The sequence below is a fragment of the Nyctereutes procyonoides genome, unplaced genomic scaffold, assembly GCF_905146905.1.
Source record: "Nyctereutes procyonoides isolate TBG_1078 unplaced genomic scaffold, NYPRO_anot_genome, whole genome shotgun sequence".
NCBI classification, from domain to species: Eukaryota; Metazoa; Chordata; class Mammalia; order Carnivora; family Canidae; genus Nyctereutes; species Nyctereutes procyonoides.
Genome location: NW_026575020.1, coordinates 26,614,481 through 26,637,297, shown reverse-complemented (window position 1 = coordinate 26,637,297; position 22,817 = coordinate 26,614,481). Strand labels below are relative to the sequence as shown.

Sequence of the window (22,817 nt, the reverse complement as noted above, 5' to 3'; positions counted from 1 at the left end):
ATTTTGGTCATAGTTCTGTTTAAGCTCTCCCCAAACTCCCCAGCCCGAGTGTGCCACCTGTTTCCTGCTGGACCCTGATGGATGCTGCAGTAAAGCAACTGACTGGGGACTCCGGTCTCCAGATGGCTGAGCCAGGGCATCTCGGAACCTACCAACAAGCACTTATTGAACAGTCCCTCAGGTGCTGGGGGAAGAGGATGCAGAGAAAGGAAGAAGATGGCAGACAACTGGAAGAAACTAGTAGCAGAGACATCAGACAAAGCTCTTGGTCTCAGATTTCTCTTTAAATTAACTGGAGTTAACCTTTGGAAAATGAAGAAAGACCACAACACTGAGAAACTGGACCTGGGGGAGGCACGTGGTAGAAAAAGAGGTAGGGGACACTTGGATCTAGGCTTCCGGCCAAACAGAGCCACTAATGCTACCTACATGAGAGTTCTCGAAACTGGTCTCCAGTGACAAGCTGGGACAGAGCCAGGGCAGCCCCTTATAGCAGCAGGTACTTCCACACTGTGCCCCTGGGATGGGCTTGAGAGAGAAGCTGCAGGCACTTGATCCTCACCCCGTCTGAAAGAGCCAGCTGGAGAAGGGGAGATGCCACCTGTTGGTTTGCAGATCCTCTTTCCTTGGCACAAGCATCCAAGGCTGGTGCTGGGACATGGGGCTGTTAGAGGTTTCGATCACGCCCTGGCCTCCAGCCTCACCTCTGCCAGGAGCACACAGTTCGGCTACATGCCCAGACCCGAGGTGACAAAGAAGAGCAAAGAGGAAGAAAGCTCTTCCCAGGGGGTAGGATGGTGGAACGTGGATTTTTCTCCCCTCTATTTTTGGGTATTTTTCTCATCTTCAATAACTGCATGCATTCCTTATACAAGGGAAAAAATTCTATCCTGGAGAATCATGAAGATTCTTAAGAAGGAAGTTATCACATTGTAACACAATTATTTGTGAGTTAATAAATCTGAAGGGGATCTGGAATTAGGATTTACAGTCATCGACCTCAGAGAGGCCTGGGGCCCAGGCCAGTTAAGGACACTCACTTTCTACAACCTCTCAGCAAATACAGAGATGAATCTCTTGCACCTGGTGACAGCCTGGGATGTGGCCAGTGTCTCCACAACATGCTGGGGGGGGGGTGCAGGTGAGTATAGACCCTACTGTGAGGTCTTCATGCCTGCCTAAACCTTTCCATCCAGGGATCTCAAGGGAAACCATGAAGTCACACCTCCCTCTGGGAGCAGGCTGTGTTATCACCTGCTCTGTGAAACCATCCCTGGAGGTTTCTATGTCCTTGACCTTAAAGAAACTTTACATCTTTAACTGTGGTAGTTGCTACCAACTGCAAGATGTAGCCTCATGTCCTGTTAAAGACCAAGAACACAGGGGTCCAACTGCTTGGGTTCATATTCCAGCTCATCACTGACTATGCATCTTTGAGCAAGTTACTTGCCTAATTTATGCATCTGTATTCTCATTTGTAAAGTGAACATATGTGTCTTCTTCATAGGATTGTTGTCAAGAAAAGAGAATTTATATGCATAAAGTGCTTAGAACAATGTAGGACATATAGCAAGTGCTAGATACATGATAGCTATTATCACTGGCATTTTCCCATTAATCATATCATTATTTTTTTGTGTCAAGTCTATAAAACCGGTATCAGTATTTCTGTGTCAAGTCCACAGAAGCTTCTCATCAGCTTAGCCTCTAGGAATCAGAGGGTGGCCCAGAGGAGAGAAGAGAGTAATGAAATGAACAAGGAACATCTAGATGGGTCCCTGGCTAAGTGTTACATACATGTTATTTAATCTGGGGTAGAGGGGCAGCCCTGGTGGCTCAGCAGTTTAGCGCCGTCTTCAGCCCAGGGCCTGATCCTGAGGACCCAGGATGGAGTCCCATGTCGGGCTCCCTGCATGGAGCCTGCTTCTCCCTCCTCCTGTGTCTCTGCCTCTCTCTCCCTGTCTCTCATGAATAAATAAATAAAATCCTCAAAAAAAAAATCCATGTTCTTAAAAAGATAATAATAATCTGGGGTAGAGACACCAGATAAAAAGCAAGACACCCAGGAAAATGTGAACTTCAGATGAGTAAGAAATAAGTTTTAGTAAAATTATATCCCAAATAGGGGGATCCCTGGGTGGCTCAGCGGTTTGATGCCTGCCTTTGGCCCAGGGCGAGATCCTGGAGTCCCGGGATCGAGTCCCGCATCGGGCTCCCAGCATGGAGCCTGCTTCTCCCTCTACCTATGTCTCTGCCTCTCTCTGTCTCTCTCTGTGTCTATCATAAATAAATAAATCTTAAAAAAAATATCCCAAATATTACATGGGATATACTTACATTTAAATATGTTCATTCTTTATCTAAAATTCACATTTAACTGGACATCCTCTATTTTTCTTTGCTGAAAACTTTGGCAGCCGTATCATTATGGGTCGTAACGTTCTCATCTTATAGGTGACTAAACAAAGCTCAACGAGGTTAAGTAAATCACCCGAGATCATTGTTGGAGCAAATACTTAAAGGCTATGTTCTGTCAGCCACACATTGGTTCCCTCCAGCTGCTCCTCTCAGAAGAAACAAGCCAGGAGCCCAAGAAGTCAAGCCCTCAATTACCTGCCTACAGCAGCACGCTCCTCAGACCCTGGACAGGAAGTGTACACATGAGAAGAGCCAATTTTTCTGCAGAGTGGGAGCTATTGCTCCCCCAAAACCAGTGCCCCAGAGAGCCTTCCTGCAGGAGAGGAAGGGTGGGTGACCAGCAGGTAGGAGGTCCCCAAAAGGGCTGCCGGCAGCCAGGGCAGCAGCCACAGCCCTTCCGGAAGCTTGCTCTTGCCGGCTGGATTCGGGAGGCAAAGAGCCCAGGGGAAAACTCTTGAAGCACCAAAGGAAACCCTTCCGGAAGTCCTGAAATGTTTCCACAGCCCAGGGAGAAAACGTTAAAGTGAAAGCAGTCATAAGAACACTGACAGGAGGGCCAGGCTGGCCTCTCAGAGTCCCAGGCATGACCACAGTGCCCCAGCAGCACTGGCCCAGGTCACAAGGCCCCCTCTGCAGAGCTCACACAGATGGCTTCGGGCCTCCCTGGGCTCCAAAGAACACCTCCATGCCTTTCCAGGGAGGGGCCCCATCTCTGCCTTTCTGGACTCCAAGGCAGGTTTCACTTCAGTCATTCTCAGCTCTATTTTTACTCAAAGGTGGCAAGAAACAATGAATGTTAGAAGCAGGACAATTAAGTCACCTGATTCCAACTCTGCAAAGCCAGGGACCATGCCTGACCTTTGCTGATAGCAGGACAGGGAAGGGTTCTAAAAACCTCTGGGGGACTTCTCTTCAGGGCTAGAAGCTTAGGTCTAAAGCCCACTCCCCAGTCCATGACTTCCCGAGGAGGTGACATTCAGCCTCATCATCATCTAGTTAAGAAAGGCCAACGGGTGCTTCTCTAGGGAAAGGAACAGCATGCAGAAAATACCAAACCACGATGGGGCATGGTGTGTCTGAGGACTGTGAAGAATTCAGTTTGGCTGGAGGGTCGGGAGTGTGGTAGGGAACACCAGGAGGTGAAGCTAGAGGTGGGCTGGGGACAGTGTCTGAAAAGGCTCCCCACACTATGCTAAGGGGTTTAGAAGGGAGGTAGGAAGGTGCCAGACTGACAAGTGGTTGAATCAGATCCTCTAGAACGGCTTCGAAGAGCCTAGGTCCTTCCTACTCAGAATGGGCATCACCGGGGGCTTGCTAGAAATGCCAAATGCAGGCACCTGGATGGCTCAGGCAGTTAAGTGTCTGCCTTCGAGTCAAGTCATGATCTCAGGGTCCTGGGATCCAGTCCTGCATTGGGCTCCCTGCTCAGTGGGGAGTATGCTTCTCTCTCTTCCTTTGATCTTCCCCCACTGTTTGTGCTCTCTCTCTGAAATAAAAAAATAAAATCTTAAAAAAAAAAAAAAAAGCTAAGTGGGAGACTCTGCCCTGGACTTATTGGATCAGAATCTATTTTCACAAGATGCCCCTGCTGATTCACAGACCTGATGTGAGTGAGGCCCTGAACTATAGGTGGGGCTGAGAGAGGATCACTGAGTCTCTCCAATATCCTTTTTTGACTGGCCTTCTGCCCTCCTTAGGTCCAGCCCTACTGCCTCCTTGCATCTCTCCTGCTCCATGATTCTCTTAGGTGATCTTTGTATGATGGACCTGGGCCCCTCAGAACACTCTGTTTCTTTATACCCTCTCCACCAATCACCAAACGTTACCAAGCGTTTCCAAGCTACCACGTGGTTAGGGCACAGCTGGGTATGTGGGAACAGGAGAAGCACGTGGTGGTTAAGAGCCAGTCCCCAAACTGGAAGAGGCATGCAGAGGAGTTTTTCAAACATACAGTTCTCATTCAGAGGGCCCTGGCACTTGGGCCTTTCTGGTGCAGACCACAGGCTGGGGGAATTGACATACATCCGGGTTTAGAGTCCAGCTCAGCCCTTTATAAGAAAGCTGTTTAATGTCTCTAGAATCCTTTTTTAAAGTTTCCTCATCTATAAAACTGGATAAAAATAGTTGCGACCTCCACAGGAGGTTGAAGCTTAAATGGAACATTGTTTGTAAAGTGCTTAAGGACAGTGTCTGGCACTCTATAAATGGCAGCCTTTGTTATTTTTCTTCATGTCTCTAGGGAGTGTAGAGTCTGACAGAGAAGAAATGACAACAGACTGGAAACACTATATAGGAAAACACTACAGAACAACAGGTAAGAAAGTGCTCCGTGATGGGGCCCAGAGCAAGCAAGAGCTCTGAGCTGGGGCCCTCAACCAGGCGAGTGCTACAATCAGGCATGGGAGGCTTCCTAGAGCTGGTGGGCATCAAGCTGAGGTTTGAGGTTGGATGGGAGTTCAACAGAGCATGGAGGTTGGCTGCGGGATGCTGGGAAACCTGAATGAAAGTGTGAGGATCCCCTAACATGGAGGATCTTGAAGGCAGTTTGGATCTCATCTGGAAATAAAATGTGGCCCCATGGAAGGTTTCTGGGCAAAGGAGTGGCAGATGGAAGTGGGTTTACCATAACTCCGGCTACAGGGAAAGGTGGGGCATCAGGAAGCATCAGAAAAGGGGCTTCCAGGGAGCCCCGGTGGCCCAGTAGTTTAGCGCCGCCTTCGGCCCCGGGTGTGATCCTGGAAACCCGGAATCAAGTCCCACGTCAGGCTCCCTGCATGGAGCCTGCTTCTCTCTCTGCCTGTATCTCTGCCTCTCTCTCTCTCTCTCTCTCTCTCTCTCTCTCTCTCTCTGCTGTCATGAATAAATAAATAAAAGCTTTAAAAAAAGAAAAAAAGAAAAAGAAAAGGGGCTTCCAGGTGCTCAGCCATCTGCTGCAAGGGCCCTGGCTGTGGTGGCAGCGATCAGCCAGGACAGGGTTCCCAGGCCAGAAACAGCATTCAAACATCAAATTTGTGTCCCATCCTTCCTTTCCAGGGAGGAGACAGAACCAGCTCCTGCTTTTGGCCTCTAAAGTTTCTACAACCAAAGATGGCAACAATGCCCATTGACATCTAGGTAGGCACCATCCAGGCCCAAAAGGGGAACATTTAGTCAGGAGCTGCCATGGGGTCTGCAAATGTTTGCCCACCTAAATCAAGGGGAAATGGTGGTTCCACATGGCTGAGCGGCACACCAGCTGGTCCCTCATTAACCCTCTCAATCATGCACTAGAAAATGAACAACAAAGGCATTTTGCTCCATTAACACTGGCATTTGCCCTGCAGGGGAAAGGAGGTAGGGAGGATACCAGTGTTGTCTTGACAGAGGCACTCAAAAAGGCAGATGCCTGAATTTCTGCCACTCAGGGAAGGGGTGAACACAGAGGTCTGGTGTGCCTGCTATGCCAGAAATCCCCAGCAGAGGCCAACCACAATGGCCATTCTCTCTTCTCATCCTTAGCATGAGGGTAACAACCTTTCACAGGTTTACTGTGAGGATTAAATGAGATCATGAATGTGAGAATACTAGCCCACGTCTGGTACCCACTAGATATCCAATCAACCACTCTGTTCTTTTTGCTTTTATTGAAAAGTGAGCTCAAAAGAGGTATGTGTCATGGGTGGCTCTTCACCTGTCTAGAATCCAGTTACAGTCTGACTTGGTTCATGGTCTGTAGTCATCCTCCTAGGGATGGGAATAAAGGACCCTGGAGTTATGCTACCCAAACTGTGATCCCCAGACTGTTCAGTAGCACTGGCATTACCTGGGAGCTTGCTAGAATCAGAACCTTGGGCCTCAGATCTGTTAAGATGCAGATGAGAATCTGCATCTTAACAAGATCCCCAGGCGATTCAAATACACAGCAGAGTTTGAGACTCTGCTCTAGTATATTTGTCCCTAGGAGAAAACCATCTTCTCTCCTCTCCTCTCCCACCACAGGAAACAGGGGTCCTGGGTAGACAGAAGTACAGAATGTCAACACAGAAGGACCCTTTGATTAGCACCTACTTGCTAGCCACACTGCATTAAAGCACACTCAGGCACATGTTGAGAAAATTATTCCCATCTTGATTCCTTTCAATCTCCCTGTTAGTGAAGAAGAAAGACTCTGTTTGATGCCAGTATGTCTTTAACATCCCTGTATCTTCTATTTCTTTTTCTTTAAACAAGGACACAGGAGGTTCAGATCTAGATCCTTCCAAGGGCAACAGTGCATAATTAGAATTAATAACAGTTTAACTTTTAGTGCATTTATTTGTAAGGTAACTTTTGGTTTATTCCAAGTGGTACAGATTTTCCACTAGTTCCCTTTCTAAGTAAGTTATATTTTAAACTGAATCAAATTGAAGAAAAACATTAAGTCCATAGGAATAAAACTGTGTGAATCTGGCAAAAACCACAACACAGGTATATAAATGACCATAGTTCAGTAAATTATTATTCCTTACAGTTTATAAAAGCCCTTTTGAGATCATCTTGTCTGCTGTTTTCATACTGTAGGTCATGAAATCAATGTAGCGGGTCATGACCAGCACTTTCTGGGTTTGCTTTGAATGCAATGAAATGGCATGGAATAGAAGAGTATAAAAATATAAGTGCATTACAAATATTATAGAAAAGTTAAGTACAGTCCAATGAAACTTTTGTTTTACTTTGTGTATCTGCTGGTTTATAACATAAAATATATGTATTATGCTTAGGTTGTAAGAGTTAGCAAGTCATTCATCTAGCTTAATCTCCTAGCCACTGCTAAGTTAATTTCAATGGTGAGGAGCTAACTCCTTTGACCAGGCCACCTGTGAGCAGGCCCTTAATGCTATACACTGGAGGTCCCCACCTTAGCTCTCTGGCTCCTGTCTCATGACACAGAGCTGACAGTAGTAGTAGCTACTGCAGCGGGTCATGAAACGGGCACTCCCCAGCCCTGCTCAGGTGAAGGAGGATTTGGGCACTTTTCAATGAGGCATCATTTCAACCTGCACAAAAAGAATTGTGGAGAAGCACTAGAGTAGAGCCATGTCCTTTTTGGAGGGACAGGATCCCCATCACCAGGACATGCTCTCCCAGCCCTCTCAATTCTTTGGCTCGGGCAGACCCATTTCAGCAGTCTTCCCTTAGTGGTGTCTCTTCCCTTGAAAGGCTGGGGGGGAAGGGCAAGAAGAACAGGAGACAGCTGGGGATGAGGATGAGGGGTGCAGGGAGGGGGGTGGGATAGAAAGCACCACAGGGTGGCACCTAGAGGCTAGACCCGGTCAAGGCCGAACCCCTGGTCTGACTGCATCCTGGAACCACAGGGAGGGCAGTAGCATGGGAGGGGAGGGTCATGGGTCCCTACACCCAACTCAACAGGAATTCCTAAAAATGCCTGTAGACTCAGTGAGGGAAGTACGCTGCCAGTGAATTTTCAGGCAGGGAAGGGAAAGGAAGAGAATGGAGTTGTGGAATGCGCCTCTCTCCTCCCCACTTACACCTTCAAGCTTTGGTTCTCAGCTCAGGGAAGGCAATCCTCTGTTTTATCACATCCAGAACACTTAGCACACACAAACCCTTTCTGCAACGATCCTGAAAGAGGGGTCTGCTAAGGTGAACAATGCAGGGTACAGGCCATACCCAGGCCCAGCAGACTGACCCCTTGGCAGGGGGCTCTGGGCTCTGGGGCCCTTGGGGGGATGGGGAGAGGGGCTGGAGGGGCTGTATGGAACCAACCCATCATTAGCATGCTGTGCCTGTGCGAGTTCAAAAGCAGAACCTGGAACTGCAGCACAACTGGCCCTGGGCAAAGGACCTTGGTGTGCAGTGGCCTGATTTAGGGCTGAGGGCCCTTTATTCTCCTCTGGAAACTGTGGAGGTGAATTTTAAAAGAACGAAGAGTGAGACCAGCACGCCTTGGCTGTGCCAAGTCCCCTCCTCCAGTCTCCATCTCCTTGCCTCTGCTCTAGAAACTGGGCACTAGCTGTACCTCATTTCTACCCCGCAAAGCCTATTTTCTCCCTTTCACCTTAAAACTTGTTTTGTTGTTATTAACCATCAGTGTTTCTGGCCAATAATCCCAGGGAGAAGGTAATCTCACTCTCCAAGTGCCTATGGGGAGATCTCCTTGGGATCACTCCTTAGGAAGAGGTAGTCCAGTTAGTAGGCACCTACAGGCCACCTGTAGGCCGAGAGCTCCTTGAACACCATGGGGGAGCCAAGGCAGTTTTTACAGTTCTCATTTTAGCTAGAGAGGTGAACAGATCAATCAACTTCCATGAACCCCCAGCTGCCAAGGGGCCTTCACTGACCCGGCTATGAGAGCCAAAGGGTGTGGGAGAAAGTAAGTTTCGAATCCAGCCAACCTCATGTTCAAAGCCTGGCTTGTGCTCTAGCTCTAGAACCTTGAATTAATTACTTAACTTCCCTGGGCTTGTTTCTTTCCTTTCTATAAAGTAGAGATAATAACTCCTGCCTCACAAAGTAGGGCCTAATGAGGATTGGTGATAAAACAGGGTAGGTGCCCAGGACAGTGTTGACACGTTGTAGGTACTCAACAGGATTGGCTATAACCATTATTGCTGTTGGAAGCTACACAGAGAGTCCGAGCAATCTGAAATCTGATCCAGTTCAAACTGAAGACCTTTGCCAATAACCTAACTTCCCTGTTCTCTCATCTCTATAAAACAGGGGGATAGTAACAGGTACTTTGTTGGGGTGTTAGGATAACATAAGGAAAGTGTATAGCACAGCACAACATCTGGCACATAGTAGGGCTGGTTATAGGTCATGTCCATTCTTCCCAAACCAAATGGAAAAACTAATTTCTACAAACCCAGTGGGACTGACAAGCTTTCTTTTTACTGGGCCCAGTGAGAGACCCAAGGGTGAGGTTTCTATGTACCTTTGAGGCACCCAGACACATTTCCCAAAGAGGTTCCCATTGTGCAACTCCAAGGTGTGCAGTCATATGGAACGCACTGCCACTCTGACTCCAGAATTCCCAGAAAAGGGTTTTTCACCTAAAATTTCACCTTCAAAGGAGAAACTCATTCACAAAGACAGCCCCTAGGCTCTTTAGGCCCAGGGTAATTTGCAGCTGAACATGGCAACCACAAATGAGGAAATAAATTGTTGCTGTGGAGAAAAGATAAAGAACTGGGCTTAATTACACAAAATCTGGGCAGCCTGGGTGGCTCAGGGGTTTAGTGCCGCCTTCGGCCCAGGGTGTGATCCTGGAGACCTGGGATCGAGTCCCATGTCCGGCTCCCTGCATGGAGCCTGCTTCTCCCTCTGCCTGTGTCTCTGCCTCTCTCTCTCTCTCTCTCTCTCTTTCTCTCTCTCTCTCTCTCATGAATAAATAAATAAAATCTTAAAAAAAATTACACAAAAATCTTTGGTCTCCATAATCTTGGTTCATTAAACCCTTGCTGCTGGCCAGGAGGCAATGCCCAGGAGGAAGGGGTTAGCCCGAGTATTAATAGGATCAGCCCTTCAATCCCATGAAGGCAATTATGGACACATCCTTTCCCAACAGCCCCGAGTAAACCCACAGATCCCCAACCAATATGGGGCTTTTCTAGGCAGCACTGGCTCTGCCGACACATCACTGAGGCAAAAGGCCATGTTGCCCAGAGTGACAAGGACTCTGAGCTCCAGCACCACTGGCCCACTCAAGGCCTTCTAGGCACTCATCCCTTTCTGGAGACCTTGCTCACTTTATGCAAAATGCCTGACCACATCCTCATGTCTGCCTACGGTCTAGGGGGAGGGACATGCAGGCTTCAGAAGTAAGGGTGGATGGGATCCCTGGGTGGCGCAGTGGTTTAGCGCCTGCCATTGGCCCAGGGCGCGATCCTGGAGACCCGGGATCGAATCCCACGTCGGGCTCCCGGTGCATGGAGCCTGCTTCTCCCTCTGCCTGTGTCTCTGCCTCTGCCTCTCTCTCTCTCTCTCTCTCTCTCTCTGTGTGTGTGTGTGTGTGTGACTATCATAAAAAAGAATTAAAAAAAAAAAAGAAGTAAGGGTGGAGAAAAGAGAAAAATGGCACCTGACAAATTAGGCCATCACAGAGCCCACCCCACCTGCCCCATCTCCTGAAGACCACACTGATCCTGGTAGTTTCTACATGGCTACTAAACCCACATTCATTTTTCATTCTGGTGTGTGCCAGGGAAGAAAGGGCAGAAGAGAAGATAGAAAACATCTATTCCTCATCCATTCAGTCATGGTTCCAGTTGGCTCCACCTTGAAAAGCTCTTTGCCAAATGCCTTGGGCAGGGGGTTGGACTGGGCATCTATTCCCAATCCCCATATGGGGACATTTCTATTGTCTGCCTATTGCCCTGATTTCTTCCTTCCCATTTACAGGGTCTGGACAGGTTCCCTTCAAGCTGCAGGAACAAGTGGGACACTCCTACTGCCAGTCAGGAGTATCCATGGCTCCAACTGAGCCTTTCTTGCCCAAAGAAATGCAAACTAAGGCAGACTCAGGCCACAAATCAAAATCCACCTCTCCTATCCTGCTCTGGAGACAGGTGAGCTCCAGGCCTCTTCCTACTGGTGCTCAGTGGAAAGTGCTAAGAGCCTGTAGGTAGAATGTGATGGGTACTGGAGCTCCATGGATTGCCTCCACCTATCACAACCAGGGGCCTGGCAGAAGCAAAGAAGGAAGGACGTGGAGTTGACTGTGAGGCCAACTGTGAAGCTGCCTAGTTCCTGGTTTGCCCCTACGGGGCTCAAGCTGAGCCAAACAGCTGCCGCGCCAACCCTGGCAGTAAAGTCTTCCAATTGCACAATCACAAGCCCTAGCAGCACGTGGGACTCCCTTGGGGGGTCTCTGACTCCACTACAAATGCTACAATTACCAAATCCACACAGCTGGAAACTTGTGAATGGGCCAATGAATGGGTTTCTGGGATTTCTGGTGGAGTTAAGGAGTTAAAGGAGCCAAGAACCCAGTTTTCTTATCCCTCTTATGCTACCAAAAATTACTGAAGGCTTATTAGGAATAAGGAGCTGGCCAAGGCACCACCTAAGGACCACGTCCAGCACTCTGCACAAGCCAACACCCTCACCGCCTTTACGGCCCTTTCTACGCATCAGCAAACCTTTCACGGACCCCTGTTTGAGATGAGGACCATGATGAGCTGGACAGCTAAGCAGCAATCCCGTAGAGCTCCTCACCTTCAAAACACCTTATAAACATTAATTAATCCATATGGGATCTACAAGAGACGTCATGGCCTGGCATTACAGAGGGGTATGCACAGGGTACCCAGGAATCAGACCACACCTCAGGGAACAGCCCAAGTCTTCCATCCCACCTGCAAGAGTGAGGCAGGATGGGTTTTCTCACTATTCCTCTGTCTTCTACCCACTTAGCTAATTCTTCACAAATGTTCCTGTCATCTCTTCTGTTTCCTAAAGAACAACAGAAACAATCACAATAACAAAAATTTTCTCTGAGTAGATGACTTCTCCCATCAGCCCCACCTCTGAGACTCCAGCAGCCATGACAATAATCGGCTGGTGTTAAAAAAAGGAATGAATGCTGGGGCTTTTCAGAGGATAAGAAAGCATCCATCTGCAGGTGCAGGTGTCTACCAGCACATCTGGGGTGGTCTGATGCAGCCTGGGTGAGACAGCTGCTCTGATCAGACCCACAGTCTGCCTGGCCCTTGGTGTGGCCAATATAGGAATAAGATGGGAAACTGAGGCTGGTTCATGATGATCTGGAGATGGATTTGTATCCCTACAGCCCCAAATGCTTTCTTGGCTCTTGGAGAGGGTACTGAGTCTATAAGGGACATGTAAATATCACGAGCAACTGAAATGTTTCCTGGCATAAAAGAAGAAAGACTTTACATTTGAAGAAGTACCAAATTATTGCCTGCCTGGGGTACATACATTTCTCAGTTCAGATATGTGTGGAGGGTGGTATCCACTCAGAGGGACAGGCTCAGAGCACCTCCCATTTTGCTATTCCACAGAGCTTAACCTAACCCCATGGTATAGAAGAGAACCAAGAGAAAGTGGTGTTTAGTGGAGAAGGTAATGAGACAAAGACACGGGGAAGATAAAATGAAGAACATAGGGATCCCTGGGTGGCGCAGCGGTTTGGCGCCTGCCTTTGGCCCAGGGCGCGATCCTGGAGACCCGGGATCGAATCCCACGTCAGGCTCCCGGTGCATGGAGCCTGCTTCTCCCTCTGCCTGTGTCTCTGTCTCTCTCTCTCTCTCTCTGTGACTATCATAAAAAAAATTTTTTTTAAAAAATGAAGAACATAGCCCTTTATGGAAAGAATCACACCAGCTCTGGGGAGAGGGTCAAGGCAAGGCACTGAAGGGCAAAGCTGATTTATTATATGAACGTAGGAAAATGAGTGGTAGAGAGACAAGAGTAGGATGGCTGGAAGCCTCATCTGCCACTCCAGCTTATCAGAAGCAAAGACCCTGCTCCAATCAGTCCTATATTAACTGGTAGCTGGGAGTCAATCTATCTCCTTGGGTCAGACAAACCGCCATCACAGTAGCCCTTCAGGACTTCTACCACAGGAGGAAAAGGGGGGTCTGCTGCCTACTCATTATCAAATGACCATCAGCTTGCAATGAAAATACACACACTCCTCCTGGCATAGATGCTGAAGCCAGAAGGAATGAGCTGACAACTCCAAAGGCAAGAAGTCAGTCAGAGGAGGGGCTGGCTGGCAGTCTGGCACCTTAAGAGTAGAAAATCACCAACCTCAGTGAGTTCAGAGCCTCAACCACCCCTGCCTTGGCTCCAGGACCAGCTCCAAGTTCCTACAAGAGACCCATGGACAGGTTGGGCTCAGAATCATTGAGGCCACTTATCCTGCTGGACCATTTCAAGAACATAGAGGACCAAAGAGACAGATGCTCCCCATTCCATGACATTCCAAGGCCTTGAGGAAGCTCAGACATATCTAGGTGACACTCAGAGTCTTCCTTACCAACCTAGGGTATGAACTGAATTCTAGCTTTGTCACTTATCAGTTACGTGACTTTGGATAAGGATTTGAGCTTACCACATCTCTCTTCCTGCCAAATGGAGATAAGACTACATATCTTGCATAGTCGTGTGGTCTGGAGAGGATGGATGGAGACAGCCCAGCATCATGCCTGGCATATACTGGATCCATAGGATATGCTATTATCACTGCTACCAGGTGCGGCACTTAGGAAGGGCCTCTATCACTGGGTCATTCCCATATCTAAGACATATGCGGGCCACCCTGTGCCCTGGAGGCATCCACTTTACTACTCCTGCTGGACTTAGCTTTTGTGGGGACTTGTCACCCCAGTAAGCCTTGTAAGCAAACAGCTGAGAGCCAGAGGAACTTCCTCTGGGAGCCACGAAACCAGGCTGCCAGGCAAATGACAGCCCGGGTATTTGTTTTAATTTAGGCTCTTGTCAAGAGGAAACTTCATGGCTAACAGCCCAAACATGACTGCACAGCACCTCCCCAGGAAGCCTCATTCTATGGCTCTCAAATAAGCCATTCTGAGGAAGGAGGGAGGCAAGGACTCCTCACATTGCTGCCAAGTCAGCGCCTCTCCCACCGCCCCCATCCAGGCTCCTAGAAGCCCAGGGGCCAGGGCAGCAGCAGCAGCAGACAAGACAGCTCAGATGCTAGCTTGCTTCACTCAGGGTTGGTTAACAGGTACTCCCAAAGAAGGTCTCAGTCTAATTCTCTTTTCAGGTCCCATCTTCCTCTGGGCAGAAATTTTCAAGGAGACCTCAGACAATTTTACTTCCCTACTCCAAGAGGTGGGGGGGGGGGAGATAGGAAAACTTGGAAAGAATTACGTTGGGGACTCTTCGTCACGGCAACAGAGAGAAAGCTAGACAGAGATTTCCATGGGATTCTATGTTTTGAGAAATACGGAAACCACTACTGGGTTTCCCAAAGAGCCAGAAAATATTCAGGAACATAAGTAGCATGTGAATATGAGGCATTGTTATTACTGTTATTTGCAAGAGTGCAGCTAAGAGGTCACTAATCCTTCCTTCAGGTCAGGGGCTGATCTGCAGCAGGGCTCTGAACAGATGTATGCCTCTATTCACGCAGACACATGTGTGCACACACACGCCATACAGCCATGGGCCCTGACCTTCACCCATCGTTGCTGGCCTCTGTGGGAGAAGGAGCAGATGGAGTGGCTGGGCTCCGTGCAAGACTGATACCCAGGGGATCCGGCTTTGCCCCTTTGATGTTGAAAAACCAAAGCGGAATGAACCATCACAAGGGGAGCAGGGGGTGGGGGGGGGAGGAAAAGGAATAGAAGTGGAGGAGGGAGAAGAGGGAAGAGAAGCAGGTATGGGGAATGAGAGGCACCCAAGGGGATATAGAGGTCAGAGGCTGGATGCTGAGCACTGAGGAGCCTCCAGGGCAAGACCTTGGGGTTCAAAGCACCATCCTTGTTCATTCCTGTCCTCCTCCATATAACTGTCGCCAAGGAATCTGAGCCAGCTTAACCCTTAAAAATGTCCTTGTCCCATGGCATCCGGTGTCCAGAAACTGAACTTGGCACCACCTGCCTCCCCAACCCCTACCCCCTACCCCAGGACTCTGGGCTAGGAGACATAGCAAGAGAGTGGGAGGGTCCCACCAAAGTGCTCAGAGGGCAAAATCCACTTACTAGCTCCTTCAGGGGCCAGGACCCTCTTCCTACTCCCCTGAAAGCTTTGGGGAAGGTGTTTCAAGGGAGAGGTGGAGAGAAGTGCAGGGCTAGAGTCACCTAAGAAAGGAAGGGTGTATGGTGGGGGTGCCTGCCGCCTAGAAGGAGCCCCTGGAATGTACGAGTGAGTGATCAGTTACACATCCCCAGCGGCAGTGCAAGAGCAATCACATGATTGAGGCAGATTTGGGAGCGAGGGGGTGGAGAAGCCGAGGGTTTTTTGTTGTTGTTGTTTTCTTTTTTCTTTTTTGGGGGGTGGTGAGGGTGGGGGTGGTGATGAGGCTGGCAGGAAAGACTGCTGAGCCGGAGGTTTCCAGCTCCCTCAAACCAAATGGCACCCGCGGAGATCTGCGCCTACGGTCCCTCCCACCCGACCCCACCTCCACCCTAAAACACACAATGGCCCCAGGATGTCCCTGAGGCGACAAACTCGGGGGCCAAGGACTTGGCCAAAATGGCCTTTCTGCTCCAGCGTGGACAGAAAGAGCAGTCAGTCGGGAAGCGCAGGGAGCACCCTACAAGGGCTCTCCTTCCTGAGGGCTGGGGAGTGCTCGGTTACACAACAGGTGGGAACGGGGTGACACAGCTCTCCCGGCCCCGTCGGGCCCGCGGCCCCCCGCCCGCTGGAAGTCCGCTCCGGGGACGCGGTCTGCGGCAGAGCGAGGGGCACCCCCCGCGTGTCCCCCACCTCCCGCGCCCTCTGCCCGCAGCCCCGCGCCGGGCTCCCAGGCCAGCCCCGCAGGTCGCGCCCCGGGGCCGTCGGGGCGCCGCGGCCCCTTCCCGCCCGGCCTGCCCGGCCTCCCCGGCCCGAGCGTGCACGTACTGCTGTAGAGGGTGTCGATCCAGGAGAGACGCGGCAGGCCCCGGTGGCTGAGCGGCTCCATGCCCGCGGCTCCGCGCGGCGGCGGCGGCGGCGGCGGCGGCGGCTCCGTCAGATCGGAAACCCGACCCTCATCGCACAACAAAGGAGGGAGGGCTCGGGCCGCGGGCGGGCGGGCCGGCGGGGCGCCAGGAGGGGCGGTCAGCCCGGGAGGCCGAAGTTGCCGGGCGCGGGCTGGAGGCGAGGGGAGGCAGGCAAACAGGTAGCTGGGAGGAGCGAGCCGGGGCTGCGGCGCGGGTGCGGGAGGGCGGGCGAGGGCGGGCGGGCGGGCGCCCCTGGGAGCCCTTCCGGCTGCTGCGGCCCCGGCCGGCCCCGCTGCGGATCCCGGAGCCGCGGCCCCGCAGCCCGCCCGCAGACTAGCAACTTCCCGGGGCTGCGCGGCGGCCGGGGGCGGGGGCGGGGGCGGGGGCCGGGGGCCGCCACCAATCCGCGCGAGCCTCCGCGCCCCCTCCCCCGCCGCCGCGCGCCGCCAGACCCTCGCGGGTGTCCGGGGCAGCCCCGGTCCCTTCGGACCCCGGGGCGAGACGGGCTCTAGCCGGTGGCGGAGCGGTGGTCCCGCGGGGGGCTCCCGGCCGCGGCGCAGGCGCAGGCTCCTCTTCCTCCCCTCGCTGGGCTCAGCCGAATTCTGGCCACCCGCAGACTAAGTGCCGCGGGGAGACCTACGGGCCCCGCAGGGGTGACATCACCTGCCGCCCCAGGATCTCTAAGCGCAGTTTCTGGGGCCGGTGCAGCCGTCAGGCCCCTCCCCTAGGCAAGCCTGGGGGGCGGCGCTGACGGGGTTAAGGTCCTGCCCGCCCGAGGAAAGCCTTGGCCGCTGGGCCACTCTTTCCTTCCAAACATTAACAACCTCATCTATTTAAACACCCTTGACCTAAAAGCCGGGCGGTTCTGCCCTACACACACGAAGGCGGAGGCTGGAGAGAGGCAGGGGGCTTGGGGGTCCAGGAGGGGCAGTGAAGGAAAAACGGGAGACAGGAGACACTCCGGGGTCTCCACTGGGTTCCCTAAGAGACTTGTTTGGGGATCTACAGTCGCAGCCCAGGAGGCATACCTTGTAGGCATGATCACATACAAGTTCAGGGAAGTCTGGGGTCAAGACGCCTCTGAAAACAAAACCTTTAGAAATAAAATTGCTGGGACGCCTGGGTGATTCAGTGGTTAAGCATCTGCCTTCTGCTCAGGGCGTGATGTCAGGGTGCCAGGATGGAGTCCCACATCCAGCTCCCTGGAGGGAGCCTGCTTCTCCCTCTACCTATGATCTCAGCCTCTCTGTGTCTCCTGAATAAATAAATAAAATCTTAAAAAGAAAGTTTCTGGTAAGACCTCCCAAGAACAGTGAAGGGGGGGCTTTATGCCCATCTCCTGGGTGCTGGGGAAGCCAAGGCAACTTTGCTGCAGATTCGGTCCTGTAGGCCTCCTATGGCCAAGGACTCTGAAGGACCTGAGAGGGAGGGGAGTCAGGCTACAGGCTGTGGGGGAGGGAGGAAGAGGGCAAGGGGCACTGAAGCTCCTCTCTTGAACCCAAGAGAAGGGAAGCAGAAGACTTCAAGGGACTCAGCTCCATTGGGACCCACCCACATGGGGGCTAGGCTCCCATCCTTTCAAATAACTGCAAATTTAGTTCTTCTTGCAGACCCTCCTCACCCACAATGCTGAAAGGAAGCCTGCACCCAACCCCTTGCAGCTGCTTGGGTGGAGGCCTCCAACCCACACCAGGTCAGGCAAGCCCTTGGGAGGTGCAAGGTAAATGAGCAGAAAGCCTCTACAGGTGGCTATGGTGAGTATTTTTTAACTGCAAGGTAACACTGGGCCCTCCCCAAATCCACTCAGCTCTCCCCCACCCCAACTCTCCTGGCTCAGACTCTGGCTCTGGCTCTTGTGGCCCCTCCCTGCTCAGCTGTCACCCTCCCACCAGCCCTGACTTGCACACAAGACTGGGAGGACCAAGCAGGCACCTGGAGCTTGGCAGAGAGGGGGGTGTGCATCTCCAATGAGATGCTCCAGAAATAGAGCCAGGATGGGAGAGGAAGCAAATGGGCTCTCAGAGGAACCAGAGGGAGGATGGTGAGAGTGGAGGAGTGGAGATGGGCCCAAGAGCCTCTCTTCTTCCCACATGGAACTCTCAGAAGGCACGGAACCCAGAAGAAAGGTAAAGGGGAATGTGGACCAGGGAGGCAGCAGAACTGCCCCCTACCCAATGTCTACCTCCACCACCAAGGCAGCCTGGGCCCCCTCTGTATGCTGCAGGGATTTTTCTGATGGCCACATTCGGGTGCTGTCAGGAGGCCACAGATGTATGTTTCTCTGCGTGAGACACATACATTTGCATACATTTTACATTTTTATCTACAAAGGCTTGAACATGCTATTTTCAGCATTTCCAAGCTAAAACGTTACAGTTGCTCTCCTTAACATTGCCACAGTTTGCTTTTTTCCCTACATTCTGTCCAATCCTGTCCTGGATCTCCCACTCAGGAACACAACACAGGGTACAGGGAGAGAGAGAGGAATCTTGGAGGCAGTAAGGAGGAACACTTGTAGTAATTAATGGAGAATGTCTGTGGTGCACCTGCCTAGGACCCCAGTGCTTTGCTTATAAGATCATCTCACCGCGAACCTCATTGCCATCTCAGCTCCCTGTGTTTTCTAGATGAGAAAACGGAGGCACTGAGTTAACCCTCCCAGCCCTCCTCCATCTCCACACATCCATCTCCCGTGCACACGTCCCAGGAAAGGGCAGTTACTTCAAGATGCCCTTGATGCCATTTCTAGTAGCATCCAGTAGGTGGTAACACCACACAGCCTGATTCTAGTCTTGGCTTAGAGACAAGTGTGTGGGCCTTTGAACACCAGAGCGATCTGAGACTGGAACAGAAGCCTCCAGATTCCTGGCACTGAGCATAGGGAGGAGTTTGGGGGGTACCCAATACATTCTAGGAAGGAAGGAGTTAAAGAATCATTCTCATCTGTATTCTGCCAAAGGTTAAGTGCTCTGCCCAAACCCCAGTCTGTCAGAGCAGGGGAGGGGCTTTCCTGTGGACAGAGTGCCCTGATTCAGCTAAGTGCAGATCTGCCTGCGAACCCCCAAGGCACTGAATCAGCACCCAACCCACTTCATCCTCCAGGCCCACAAGAACCATTTCCTGTCCAGGCTTTTGGGCAAACCCTCTCGACCTTTGCCAGTGCTCCCTCTGGCCTGTCCTCAGCTCCCTACCAGCCTTGGTGACTACCTGCTTCTGCCAAACCACCCACCAATGTAAGGGGGACTTAAGGGTTGGTCGCCTTGCCCATAGTGCTGGGCCAATGATGAGACGCTGAGCGGGAAAGAGATATATCCTATCCTTTTTTTCTTTCTTTTTTTTTTTAGATATATCCTATCCTGAAGGTCAGTGGGCTTGCCCTTAATTCCCAGGTCTGCTACTCACTCACTGCCTTCCCAACAACCAACTCTTGCTTCCACAGCCACTTACTCAGATGGAAAAACAGTAACTGTGCTTACAACCAAAACTCAGTACCTCCACTTTTCTTCCATCCTCACTGTAAGCAACCCACCTCCACTGTGCACAAGAGGAAGGCCGGGGAATCCCAGCTTCCGTGATCACCTGGAGGTCACTGCTGGTGGAAAGGATGTCCATTCACCTCTCCCCATGCTGGGGCTGGCAGGGGGCACCAGTGTGCAGAGAGACTGGATGTGCATGTAGGGGTGGAGGGCCTCCACATTCAAATTAGGAAACAAAAACCAAAACCAGGGGATCCCTGGGTGGCGCAGTGGTTTGGTGCCAGCCTTTGGCCCAGGGCGCGATCCTGGAGACCCGGGATCGAATCCCACGTCGGGCTCCCGGTGCATGGAGCCTGCTTCTCCCTCTGCCTGTGTCTCTGCCTCTCTCTCTCTCTCTCTGTGACTATCATAAATAAATAAAGAAAAAAATATTAAAAAAAAAAAAAACAAGGGATCCCTGGGTGGCGCAGTGGTTTGGCGCCTGCCTTTGGCCCAGGGCGCGATCCTGGAGACCCGGGATCGAATCCCACATCGGGCTCCTGGTGCATGGAGCCTGCTTCTCCCTCTGCCTATGTCTCTCTCTCTCGCGCTCTCTCTCTCTCTCTCTCTGTGACTATCATAAATAAATAAATTTTAAAAAATTAAAAATTAAAAATTAAAAAAAATAAAAAAAAAAAAACAGACTATGATAGCCCCCCCCCTCAAAAAAAAGACTCTGTACCCTTCCTGCCAGATCTACTCTTTAAAAGCTGGGACTGCATCTTTTTTTTTCACTGGGGTATCCACAGTACTCAGCCCTGTGGATGAAATGAGGCTCAGGTAGACTCGAAAACAGCCATAACCACATTGTGCCCCCAGACCAGACTCTCTGCCCAAAGCCCAGCAGGCTGGCATTCAACAGCACATGCTGAATAAGTAAGATGAATGACGGCTGACGTTTGCAGAGTGCTTCTTAAGTGTGGGACACTGCTCACTTAACCCTCATAATAAGCCAACGAGATAGGCACTGCTCTTCTCTCCATTCCCCAGAAGCAGACAAGGTAAGCATTGGCCAGCTAGCAGCTGGTGACACTTGAGAATGAACTAAGATGCTGAATCCAGAGTCCACATGTATAATCTCTGAATTGGGCTGCGATGAGTGAACAAATGAATGAATAGAATGAAGTTAAACTCAGGGAGAAAGACATTGGAGCCAAAGGAGGAAGGCAAGACAGTGGAATTCCAGAACCACCCCCACCCCCACCCCCACCCCACCCCCAAGCCCATCAATGGTTAAGCAAAATCAGAACTGGTACTCAACACCACATCTACCACAACAGGGCAGATGACTATGGACACAAGCTGGATGCAATCAATTCTGTGACAGTTTCTGGAATTCCAGTCCCCACTGAACTCTACTGCTTCTATCCTTGGGCCTATCTCAAGCCTTTCCCAGCTCAGTTTTCAAATCTGTAGCATATGCAGGTAGCTCAGGCAGATGACTGTATTCTGTTTCTGGATTCTTGCTTTGTTTTCTTTACCGGTACGGGAAAATAGTATTTACTGTTCTGAGATGCACCTTCACTCCTTGGGCCTAGAAATTCCCTAGGCCTCTGCTGGGTCACATCTCAAGGAGAAGTCTTGGCCTGATAGTTCTATCCTTGGTCCTCTTCCGACCTGTCTTGTCCCAGCCTCCTTCCTTTTCCAGAGACAGTGAGATCTACAGATAGCACAGATTAACTCAAAGCCCTCCCCAGTTATTTATTTCTCTACCAAAGTTTTGTGTCAGCTTGAGTCATAAATATCTGCAGCCCTGGCAAGATGTAAACCAGAGAACTGCATTCACGCCCCTTGCTGCCTCCCTCAGCACCATGGCCAGGAGAAGGCACAGTGACATCCAACTCACTGTAGCCATGAAGCTCCCCACACATACCCACACATTTCCCATGTGGGGGAAGCCTAGCTCCCCCCCCACTGGCCACAGTGAGTTCAGCTTCCTGGACAGACTAGCTGCCCTAGATTATACTAGGTAAATACAATTTCAGGAGGATCTTCGTGCCAAGCCCCTAAAGTGGCCCTCACTCAACTTGGCTCAGATTGCACACACATACCCCCTCCCCCCCGCCAGGGGTCATTGTGAGAGGTTTCCCACAGAGTGGATCAGAGGGCTCAACAATAGCGGTGGAGCCCCCTGCCTGATTTACTCACCACAGCATCCCTGTCAGCATTTGGAAAGAGGCCAGCAGAAGAGATTGAAGGATTCTCTGAGTCCCAAAAACACAGAAACCAAGTTCAATGGTTCCAACCTTATCAGATCCAGAGTGCAGCAGAGGCATGCCCACCTGGGGTCAGAGCTCACAGGCTGGCCCTCTGCTCTCCTGTGTCTGCCATTCCCCTGAAACTGGCCATGCGTCTTGTTCTTTCAGCCAGTGTTCTGCAGATGCACCCAGCCCTGTGCTGCTCTGCCAGGAGCTGTGACGCTACCAGCCAGACCTGGCCCCCGTCCCTGTCAGACCCAGGAATGGCCGCAGGGGCTGAGGATAGGCTGTCAAGGAGATTGGCTCCAAGAGGTGGCGGCTCAACATTCAGGAAGGCGAGGACAAAGGAGCATCAGAGCCTAAACAGTGGTGCTTGTCAGCAGTAGAAGCTTGTTTTGGGGTTACCGTGCAAGTTTGCAGTGTGCAGCCATATCCGTTTAAGGGCCAGGCCTCTTTAAGGCAAGTTCCCTCTGCAGACACTTCCAGCCACCAGCAGTCCTGCGGCGGATGGGGGGGGGGGGGGGGGGAGCTCCCGAGTGCCATCTGGTGGCGCAACAGAGCAGCACATCAGCCACTAGAGGTGGTCCTGCCACAAGAGGCCTGGAAAGCCTGTACTAAAACCTCAGCTTTTGGGATGCCTGGGTGGTTGAGCATCTGCCTTTGGCTCAGGGTTGATCCCAAGATCCAGGATTGAGTCCCACATCGGGCTCCCTGAGGGGAGCCTACTTCTCCCTCTGCCTGTGTCTCTGCCTCTCTCATGAATAAATAAATAAATCTTAAAAAAAAAATCTCAGCTTTGCCCACTAGATTCTGCACAGAACTGCAAGGCGACCATTGTGAGTAAAGAGGGAAGGCAGGCGGAACTCCGTGTGGGGTCAGGAGAGAGCAGGAATCTGGGAAGAATAACCAGCCACCCCACTGAACAAAATCTTCTCTAAGATATTCTCCAATGGGTTTTTTTTTTTTTCCAGTTTCCAAGCTTGCCTGCTTCAGGACCTAAAGCACAGCTATGCATATCGGGTGCCTATAAACATGTAACAGTGTCAGTGAGGGAAGGGCAGTTGGTACTGCCC

At 51.2% G+C, this 22,817-nt stretch overlaps 1 protein-coding gene across 2 annotated transcripts in view; it reads right to left on the bottom strand.

The window, feature by feature from the left end:
- ABR (ABR activator of RhoGEF and GTPase) overlaps positions 1-22,817 on the bottom strand; it is a 187,692-nt gene that overhangs the window by 123,802 nt on the left and 41,073 nt on the right. The window contains exon 1 of one of the 2 annotated variants that reach the window (XM_055318234.1): positions 15,952-16,216. The exons of the other annotated variant lie outside the window; for it this stretch is intronic. Coding sequence (XP_055174209.1) covers positions 15,952-16,012 — 61 coding nt within the window. The 5' untranslated portion in view covers positions 16,013-16,216. Of the gene's footprint in view, positions 1-15,951; positions 16,217-22,817 lie in introns of those variants that run through there. 2 annotated transcript variants of the gene reach the window in all.